This window comes from Clinocottus analis, unplaced genomic scaffold (genome assembly GCF_023055335.1).
Source record: "Clinocottus analis isolate CAN_PGR_092001 unplaced genomic scaffold, fCliAna1.0.p SCAF_20, whole genome shotgun sequence".
In the NCBI taxonomy this organism is placed as follows: domain Eukaryota; kingdom Metazoa; phylum Chordata; class Actinopteri; order Perciformes; family Cottidae; genus Clinocottus; species Clinocottus analis.
Window position 1 is genome coordinate 3,196,791 of NW_027175932.1, and position 10,448 is coordinate 3,207,238.

Sequence of the window (10,448 nt, forward strand, 5' to 3'; positions counted from 1 at the left end):
GCTAGCTACAGTAGCGATCCTCTGACTGGATATCAGCTTGGTTTAAATTCTCCTCAAGCAGCATTTTTTACTACTGTAGGAGTTTTCCTGCACAGGTGAATTGATAACTGCTCACTAAAGATGATAAAAGAGTAACATAACTAAATGCTAGCTAAATATACATTTATCATATTTTTATTATGTTTTATCAAAAGAAATATGTATATTTCATAGAATTATGCTGTTTTTTTTCTTCTTTCAAGTATGAAAATATATTCAAGGTTTCATTCTGGGAAACCTAAGGCACTGTCAAGTTCTCAAGATGGTTTTTTTTGTGTTTTTTTAAATAGTTATTTGATTACATGTGGCCCGTACAAAAAGGCGACGGTACACCCAACCAGGTATGAATGAATGGGGCAGAAAGGAGAAAAAACTAGGAATTTCTTATTTTCTAAAAGTTCATAGATTGTCACACCATCGCCGATGTGGCGCCTTGACGTCTGTACTGTCGGCTCGTGCCCCTCCCACTCCCACCCCCCCAGCTCCAGTAAAGTTCATCGGGTAAACGGGCGTTAGTGATGTGTGCGAGTTCACAAGTTGACGTCACGTACATCTGTGGGGGTGCTGGACTGGTCTTGCTGCTCCCTCGCCTTGCTGCCGGCTCTGACGCCGGTCTCCTGCCGGTACTGCTGGCCCTGCTGCAGGCTGGTGGCCAGCACGCGCTCGATCTGCTCCTGGCACGCCCTCAAACAATCCTGCAACAGAGCGGGGAGACGTCGTTACACATACACGTTACACATACGCTACCGTTTCAATGCTTTTAGGACCGGGTCGTCTTTTTGCACACGAAACGAACAAATCCTTTAAGAGTCCAGGCTCATTTTGGAGATTTTTTTTTTTTTTAAGTGTTCTTACTCTGCATGTATTTGTCATCGTAAATACAGCTTTAAATCTGACATTTTTATGAAGTATGAAGCTGCCAGGAATGAAAAAAAAAACAAGAAAAATAAACAGAAGGGTTTAAAAAAGACAAATTGTGAAAAGCTTGGAAAGATATACACAAAATAAATCAGCAAAAATATAAGAGATAAGATATAATCCAGTGCAATTAAGTAAGTAACCCTCCTCAAAACTATTTATATGATCTACGGACAAATGAGATTACATTACATTTAGCTGATGCTTTTATACAAGTGCATTTACAAATTTTTCAAGAAAGCCAAACTATAAACTGCTACACGTAAGTGCCTTTTAAATGCTACTTTTGTTTTTTAATATATAGTCGATGTAGACTTTCTGCTGTCCTGATGTCAATGTGGAGCTCCACCATCGAGGAGCCAGGAGATCGTGTGAAGGCCTCACATCAGCACTTTCAACTTTCTCTCAACTTCCTCTTCATTATCAAAAAATAAAAAGTAGTGTGACTGAATAAAACCTGCTCGCTTGTGCAGAGGATTTAATCTGTACACCTGTACGCACGCACGCAGACTATAGCGTGCAAAAAAAGCTGTTATTTTATGACATTTGATGTGCAAGTTGTTTAACAGCTTTGGTCACATGCACGGCATTCCAGCGGGTGGGAATCATGTGCGTTGAGGTAGGTGGTCCCGTCTGGATCAAGACCAGAACAATGGGTACCAGCAGGCTCCAGCACCAACAACACGGCACAGCGAGCTACATGGTGGGCACAGGAATCCTCTCGGACATGAGACCTGTGCATGTCTGAGGTACGAATTCAAGAGGAGTGTGTGCATGTGTGTGTCTCTTCGGCCTATTGGGGAACAGATAAGCAGATCTGGACTCCCTTCCTCCACCCCCCTCTTTGAGTTTACAGCACGGTCAGTCCCATGTGGAGGTCTAGAGGAAATGGCTTTGACCTACTGCACTCTGAACCTCTGGGTTTCGGTGTAAAACTGAATATAGGACAGTGAGACCGGATGTTTTTGGACAACTTCTCCAGTGAAAGGGGATCCTCGGTGCGTCCCGTCTGTCTGCAGGTCTGCGCGGAAGATGTGGGAGGTCTGGCTTGCTGAGCCGGCTGCAGGACTCTTAAAAAGACTCAACCGAGGCTCGCAAAGAGGCCAACATTCCTTTGAAATGTACGGATAATTGGAACCCGATGGGCTGCAGTCGGGGGGCGCCTGTTGTGACGGCTGGGTTTTTTGCAGGGCCCGCGTCGCTGTGGCAACGTAACCACAAGCTAAGAGGCGAACCGTGTTGCTCCCGTGGCCCATTGGCTGTGGTCTTACTGGGATTGCTATGGTTCTGAACTGGTCCCCTGCTCTAACAATGACTCACTGTGACAATGAAAGCGCACACTGGGATAAATGTGGTGCAAGTGTTATGCTAGAAGAACGAGCGACGGTGCGATTGCTTCACAGGCCATAATTCTTAGTTTTATTTGACTTCGCCTATTTTATTTTATACTTTGAGTTATTTAAATTAAATTCCAAATCACCAGAGTGGATCCATTGTATTTCAATCTCAGCCGTGTATGAAGGACACGCTCCGTTTAAATGTCATTATGTTTATAAGTGCATACTTATCAACTGTACATAATATCCTTACGCTGGCATTTATAGTGTGTGGCTTATTATGACTTGCGTAATGATACTGTACAAAATCTCATTGTGATGGCAAGTACAGTTTATGACCTAATATATTACATTAAAGTCAATGGAGGCTCTGTTTCCTCCCATTGTATTTATAACGCAGCGCACGCAAACGGCAGAAACGCCAAATGCTTTGCGTTGCACATCGATCCCTTCATTCCAACTGCATCCAAAACTCAACCAATGCATTAAAGAAGAGTTTATAAAGTAACGCAAACGTTTCCTCGAGCGTCGTTCTGCAGGACGCCGCCGATAACTTTCTGTTTCTCGCTTTCGACTTCCCTGCGAACATGTTCCTCCACCAGGAGGGGCACGCTGCTAAAGTGGGAGCCGCGCAGAGAAATTGCATGTGTCCCACCACAAGAATGCAGGCTCTGAGTTTTAAGAAGACATTCCCTCTGCCGCTGCTCTTTATAGCAGCAGTCTGGCTCCACAGCCAAGAGCCAAACGCTCGCTCTCCCTTTCTGCTCCCCCCCCCTCCCCCCCGCTCTCTCTCCATGAAAAGTAAATAGCTTCAATCTGCCACTACTAAAGTCATCTCCGTTGCCTTTTATGCCGCCGTCATGAGCTGTTGCAATGATTATTATTAAACGATGCATTATTGTGCAGCACCAAAAAACTAAGTTGTTACTTCTGGCAGGTATAATATCCCTCCACCGTGTGGCACTCACCACCTCTGTGTTGGTGATCTTGGCCAGCAGGTCTGTCAGGTTGTCTCGACTCAGCCGCTGGTCAGTGTGGTCCAGCTGCAGGCCGCAGACGGCGGCTCCCATGCTGCCCGTGGCGATCATGGAAGGAGGGTTCATGGCGAGGCGGTCATCTGGCGAAAGGGAAGAGGGTTAACGCGCCGTTAGTTAAGCGGTGGCGGCTTTCGGGGCTGCGTGGTGACGTACGGAAATCTCATTTGCAGCCGTGACACAAGACTTGAAATCAACCCGGAGGAAGTTTGAGAGACGCGAGCGAGGCGCAAAACAACCTGACTCATCCCCCAGCACGGACGCTCCACGGCTGAACCTGACGTTCCCACAGTGTGAGTTTCAGCAGACGTCGCAGCCGCACGGTGCGTGAACCTGTGTGGCTTCCCCCGTAGAAACTTCAGCTCTGATTAGAAAAGCAGAGGCAGGAATCCTCCCACTCGCTGCGGCGCGATGAGTTTCGGGGACGACTCCCTCCGGTGCGTATCCGAGCCTAAAGGCTTAAGCGACAACAGGCCTGGATGGAGGAGGCGGAAGCGGAGGCCGAGTACACCTACGCAAGTATTTCGTGGGAAAACCTGTGAGCATCTTCTCTGACCATTAGGAGTCTGAACGTTGCTCTTAAAAACTTTTTCCACAAAGCTGCTGAGGAGCTTTTTTTTTTTTTTGAGGAAATGAGAGAAGTCCTGAGCTCGGAGAAGGGGGCGGGGCTGACCCCGTTTCTATGGCCGGCATGTTTCATGAATGAACTGATTCACTTTGTCGACAGTGATTGATGTTCGGCCAATCACAGACGAGCACACGGGAGTGTTAGAAACAGATAAAACAGAGGTTGTGACTGAACTCTCTTTTTTCCTAGCTAACCTAACCAATTGGCCTAATCTATTTATAGGGGTTGGCACAAGTGTAGCACATTTATGGTTTGATGGATAATTCAACGGAGGAAAAAAACAAATTCTGACAACATGAGTTGCAGACGGCTTTCAATAAACTCCGACTTCCATTTGTTGGATCGTCAAAAAGCTTTGGAAACCTCCACACCTTTCTTTAGCTCCTTTTTTATGTGAACATCCAAGTGCATCGTCATCCTCATGCAACAATATCGCGTTTGAAAGAGCAACTGTCATCACTAGAAGATAGACAAAACATCGGGGGCGTAACCAAACTTTGACTGAATTGTTGCTAAGCTTCCTATTGCACACCATCAAAAATATGCTTGTAAAAGTCCATTACCTTTGTATATGGAGTCAGTAAAGTTAGGTATGACGACACACACAGCCTTCCTCTGGTCTCGACCGATCTTAAAAAGGCAGCGACTTGGCACACACACGCGCAAGCGTTAAGTGCTGCACAAGTCCAGCCCAGCACATAGACCGAGCCCGCGGTGGCCCGATAGCTTTGATTAAAACCCCGAAGAGCAGCCTGCGTTCGCTGCACCCGTGTTCTCCTCCTAGGGGCCAGCTGTCCATAGGAGGAGCTCCTCCATCATAAGAATAACATCTCAACTCCATATAAAACTCCAAACATTTACATTACTGCATAACCACAGCAGGCCTCTCTTTCTTTTTCTTTTTTTTTTTTCCACTGCGGCTGCTTTGTGCTTGGATATAACCAGCTGCTTATGAATAGCAGAGGCAACCACTGAAACACACCCAAATATATATAAAAAAAAATAAAAGTGTGACACTAAAACTGTGCTAAACGAGGCATAAAACTCATTGAAAGGGCCTACGGCTACAATAACTAGTTTCTAGTAAACTGGTGCTTATTGGATAGATCTGACCACACTTAAAGTGACCACACAAATGTGACCTTTGTTTTATTTCATTCATTGCATTAGCTGAAAAGGAGGTAGCAAAGGAAAGGCCACCTAACATACATATATATTGTGCATTAAACATGTATAATGTGTATTAGGTGATCCCACAGCAGTGTTTTTGTCCAGGATATGAAACATTGAGGGACTTCCCGTATAGACAGAGGAAAACGGTGAAAATTCACCTCGGGGGAAAGGCCTAAGAGGACATCTGAGTTCCTCTCCAGAGCCGGCACAGTTTATTTTGGACGTGAGGCCGGGGTGGGAGGCGGAAGGAGGAAGATCACTGCCCCGACTTTTTAAACCTGGAAGCTTCCACCGTCAACAAACAATACAGCGAGAGTTCATCTGCACTCGAATGATACAAAAATCGCCTTCAGCAGCTTTTAGCAGCTGTGAAGAAGAAGAAGAAGAAGAAGAAGAAGAAGAAGAAGAAGAAGAAGAAGAAGAACGAGAAGAAGAAGAAGAAGAAGAAGAAGAAAAAGCCCCACTGCAGGCCAGAGACCAGAGCGTGGACAAGGCAGCCAGTCGAGTACGCCGCCGACAGAAGAAGAAGAAAGAGGTCACGGATGACTCACGACGGGAGAATGTTGGTGTGTGTGTGGGAATATTCTGCTGGATGTGGGAATCACAAGGCAGCAAAAAAAAGTGCGCGTGAGAGTGAGCAAACCAATCAGAAAAGGGTCACGACATGATGTGCAGCCGCGTTACCTGTGGCACAGAGGGCGATGAACGTCTGCGTGTGTTTGCGGACCATCGGCAGCTTGTCTTTGGGGAGGGGGAGCCTGCGTATGATGTGCTCTATAAAATCATTGGGGATGACCGAGGCCATGTTCCACTTCAACTTCCCCAGCACGACCAGCTCCCAGTCCTAAAAAGAAAAAAAGAAAAAGACAGAGAAGATAGAAGTTAATTAAAAAGAAAAGAGTGCGAGTTCAGATTGAGTCTCTCGGCAGAGTCGTCTCACTCCGAGGGGTTAAATGGCGTTCTGCCATGCTTCCATTGACCGTGAAAAAAGATCAGAGTCCGTCCCTTTTCCCAGAGGAAATGGCTCTGTAAGAAGAGTAACATTTCTTCACTTTATCTCTCCTCGCTGTATCTTATTATCTGCGTGCCTTTCTCATTCCTCACATCCTTTGTGTTCATAAAGCCGGCATGTGACAAGCTTTGCCCTGCCAATGAGACAGCTAGCCCCTTCCTTCCTGTCACAAGCCTCACACGGCTACAATGAGTTCGCTCTGCACAGCCGGCAGCACAGACTCTTCATACACTCGGCTTTTTTGCAGCAGCAGCAGAAGCAAAGAAAAAGGTGTTTCATGATTTCATTTCCTGTCTGTCGTCGACACAATTCCGCATTTACTGATGTCTTCATGTCCCTCCGTTTGGCTTCTAGTAGTTTGATTTTCGTAAAACAGCGAGAAGAAGGATGCAACTTAAGTATTTATAGGAAAGGTGCAACTGCACGCGTGCAGTTTGCGATATATTTTAACTAAACCACACCCGGCCTGAAGACGAGTTGGTTAGAAAAAGCGCAGACAGAATGAGCTATCATATCAGAATGAATGAAACTCTAAATGAGGAACATATTTCCACCCAAGCAACAAAAACCCAGGGACACCAGCCAATCACACGGCCTCTCCAGGGGTTTCCATAAGTCTTGCTATGCCAATTTATTGATGGGATTTTCTCCAGACCTCCACAAGTAAAGACTAGAGATTTGCCAACACGCCCTTTAGATCTCGCTCACACACTAACAGAGACATCTTCAAACTATTTGTACAAAACAAATAAAACATTTTAAGATTCTATCTGTCATAGTAAATCTCTAAATGAAAAGTCCTGCTGCAGTGAAGCAACAGAGTCGCCTTTATAAAGGTTTAGTTCCCCCATGATGTCATGTTTTGTCACTCGACAGTAGAGGACAATGATGTCGGCCTCGTGCAGAGGACTTCTGAGTCATTCATTAGGGTTTTAGATTATCGGCTACCCATACGTATATGACAGTGTAACACATTACACACTACAGTTTTATGCTTGTATTCCTTCAATTTGACACACATACACGTGTGAGCAATTAAGAGAAAGACAACTCGATTAAAAGACTAAATGAAGGGTATTTAAGTAGTTTAAGTGGATAAAAACGTATGATTACATCCATAAAAAGTGAAACTGTGCAGTAAAAGCAGCTAAACTGCTTTCTTGTACTAATGGGACACTTTCACGCTGATGAATTCAGCTCTAAGAAAAAGTTTCCTCTAAAAAGCAAACGTAGCGTACACTGAAACCCCAACAGGGACAGTCCCCCCTCTTCACCGAACGCATCATCATCTGAAATGTCAGCCATCATTCACATTTAGGTCGGTTTCCTGCTCGTAACCTGCCCCACACATGCTTGCATTTAACCTATATCAGCCCTTGTGGAGATTGTAAACTGCGAGATGAACGAGGCGGAGGTTTGCTGCCGGAGCGCTCACTTCCTGGACAGCTGCCCCAACCACCACCACCACCACCCACCCCCTTAAATCTCCTCCAGCTGAAGCCCCCGGTAGCAGACCATTCATTACAAGGAAGAGCTGCAGCATCTTTGACGGACTCTAAAGGCCTTCTGTGTGCATCCTGTCAGGATGTCCAGGAATCTGGAGCCCAACCACAATATGGAGCATCAAATGGGACGAATGTAATTTCCCTCAACAGCCTCAGGCGGCACAGGAGGATGCATCGACTGCACGTGGAGCCGTTTGGTTTAAATAAGAAGCAAATTAACTTGTGCAAGCTTCTCTAATGGGAGGAGACGTTGCTTTTCTCTAACTATTGATTGGTTTCTCAATTGTTCTGTCGTGGTCAATGGGGAAAAACAATTAGTGTAGATCTGCTTCTGTTCTGCTTAACTCTGTGACGGCAAACTGAACATCTCAGACTCGTGCACGTTGGTTCATTGCAAGTAAGCAAATTTAATCTGCTGATGAGGACTGCGTGTTACGGTAGAAAAGCTCCAGAACAAGATTGCACGTGGACCTTGAGTGCAGATTGCCTTGTCAACTTAATATCTTTGGTTTTTGAACTGTTGGTCGGACGAAACAAGCGGTTTGAAGACGTCGACTTGATGGTTATTGTATTAAATGAATCAATAAAACTATTAATGATGAAGACGATAGTTTTAGAGCTAATGTGCTGGATACTTTACTGTATAAACAGCTCAGCGGGTTTGTGTCGGACACACTGGTTGTAAAGTTAATTAAATCAGCCTCAAGTAAGACAGAATTAAACGTATTCGCCATTAAGAGTACACTCCTCTTGTTTAACACACATACAGATGTGTGGAGGCTGATTTTCTAGTGTAAACCCCGATGTAAAAACAATCCAGAGTCCATGTCCTGCAAGGTATTTAAATTCTATACTGCATAACTAGCACTAGATGGCATCACTCGTCTCCTCAGTCCACAGTGGATCCAAAGAAAGGATGTGGCTGTATTGTGCACTCCACTTATAAGGCAAATGGGATACTTCCTGTGAAACCAATACAGCCATTAGCATTACAAAAATCATCCCAAAATATGACACTGCATGTTCATGTTCTCGTGAATGAATGGGGGCCTTTCAAAGCCGGCCGCGGTTCTTACCAGCAGTTCCCGAGGTGTGATGGAGTTGTCTGTGTACATGCAAAGTTTTTCTGCCGACAGCGGCCTGCAGTCCTTTAACTTGGAGGCCAGGAATACGCACACGGCTCCCAGAAGCTGCAAATAACTTTTTCTCGTGGGCATCACCGCTAAAAATCTGTCCAAATAATTAATGGCTAAAGGGAAGACGTCTTCATTACTCTTCTCCTCTTCGCACACCTAAAAAGGAGACAGAAAGGGAGCAGAAAAATTAGGTGTAAAATAATGTTAAAAAACATAAAAGATAGAGGACTATTTTTGCTTTGAAGCAGATGAGCAGTTGATGGTGGGAGTGTTTTTTTCTGAAGAATGTGATTTTTCCATGCTCGTCTTGTCTTAAAGGTTAAAGGTTAAATCACTAATTTGCATAGAACTTTTCTCAAAGTCAGGGCAAGGCATGAAACAAATTAGTTCAATAGGAAGTCGGTCAGCAAAACGTCGCCATTGAACTCCTCTTCCTTGTTGGGGCTTGTCGTGTTTGAAAAAAACATTTAAAAACACAAATGTACCATCAAGGTACTTTAAAGCGTGTGCACAATGTTAAGAAACAGCGTCAAAACATTTTCCGACAGTAAAAATGAAGAAACAAGAAGACTTTCTGCGAACATTTCGTGAGTTCATCTTCAAACATGAAAGTGGTTCTGCATGCACGCTGCCAGCCAGAAAGCCACAGAGCATGAGCCACTTGAAAAAATTAATAATAATTATTAAAAAGGGGAACAGTCGGTTTTTCGACTATGTAAATTAAGATTAGCTTCCCCTCTAACGCCTGGGCTAGAAGATTAGCGAAAGGCACCACCTTTGGAGCTGTTAACCAATGTAAATATCGAGCTAGGCTACTTTCTTTGAAGCCGAATTTTCTTCGTGGTGGAATTTCCGACTCTCCCACGCCTTTTGGTGAGTCACTCTCATTCAATTGTCACATCGGTTACCATCCCCTGACAACTTTCTACAGACGTATGAGCAGCAAACGTGTCGACATGCACACACAAAATAAAATAGCTAAAGCAAGTTAGGTTAGCACATCAATGCATAAAAATGCCCACAAACCTCGTGCATCCAACCTGCAACCATTCGTCTCATATAAGGCTGAATATCCTTCTGGACCCGCTGGAAGTAAGAGCATTGAGGTAAAAACCTGTCCTCAATTGTTAATAAACTTTGCAAAACTCTGTCATCATAGAGGATGTTTGGGTCAGGCTGGGCTCTCACGACTATGTCCGACTCCAGGCAATACAGCTCCATGACTCGGCCCCCTTCTCCCCCCCTCCACTTTTTTTTGTTGCTTTTTTGTTGTTTGTTTGTGGCTGAATAATTAAAAAAATAAAATAATAAATATTGTCACAACGTTGACGACAGCGAGGTGGAGGAGGAGGAGAAGTGCCCAGAGTGAAGCATGAGGCTGAGACTGCTGGGTTTTGCTCCAGTCCTGCTGCCTCTCAGTTTTGCTTCTTCTTCTGCTGCTGCCTGCTCCGAGTCAAACCGGACGCAACGAATAAAGACAACATCCGGCGAGCGCTTTCAAAATAAAAGCCGTTGCGGCACAACCTCTTCCTTTCTACTCGCTGCTCTTCTTTGAACTGCTTGCTTCGCTTCCGGCTTTGCTCCACTGTCGTAACAATACTCTGAAAGAAGCAGACACGCGGACGATGACGTAAGTGTAATTTGCTTCCCAACTGATGTAGACTGC

The 10,448-nt window shown here is 44.9% G+C and overlaps 1 protein-coding gene across 1 annotated transcript; it reads right to left on the reverse strand.

Annotated features, from left to right (window-relative positions):
• Positions 1–522: 522 nt before the first annotated feature.
• On the reverse strand, positions 523–10,127 carry LOC137791572 (G1/S-specific cyclin-D2-like). Its single transcript, XM_068586613.1, has 5 exons — positions 9,809–10,127; positions 8,723–8,938; positions 5,814–5,973; positions 3,263–3,411; positions 523–734 (listed from the first exon to the last, which is right to left on the reverse strand). Exons 1-5 carry the CDS (start codon positions 10,001–10,003, stop codon positions 570–572), a joined length of 885 nt encoding a protein of 294 aa, XP_068442714.1. The 5' UTR covers positions 10,004–10,127; the 3' UTR covers positions 523–569.
• Positions 10,128–10,448: the final 321 nt, after the last annotated feature.

Excerpts from the sequence above, each read along its gene's own strand:
- LOC137791572 (XM_068586613.1), bottom strand. The coding sequence starts at position 10,003 with ATGGAGCTGTATTGCCTGGAGTCGGACATAGTCGTGAGAGCCCAGCCT. Across the intron at positions 8,939-9,808 it reads TTGCAGGTTGGATGCACGAG|GTGTGCGAAGAGGAGAAGAG; the intron begins GTTTGTGGGCAT and ends TCTCCTTTTTAG. Across the intron at positions 735-3,262 it reads AGATCACCAACACAGAGGTG|GATTGTTTGAGGGCGTGCCA; the intron begins GTGAGTGCCACA and ends GCTCTGTTGCAG.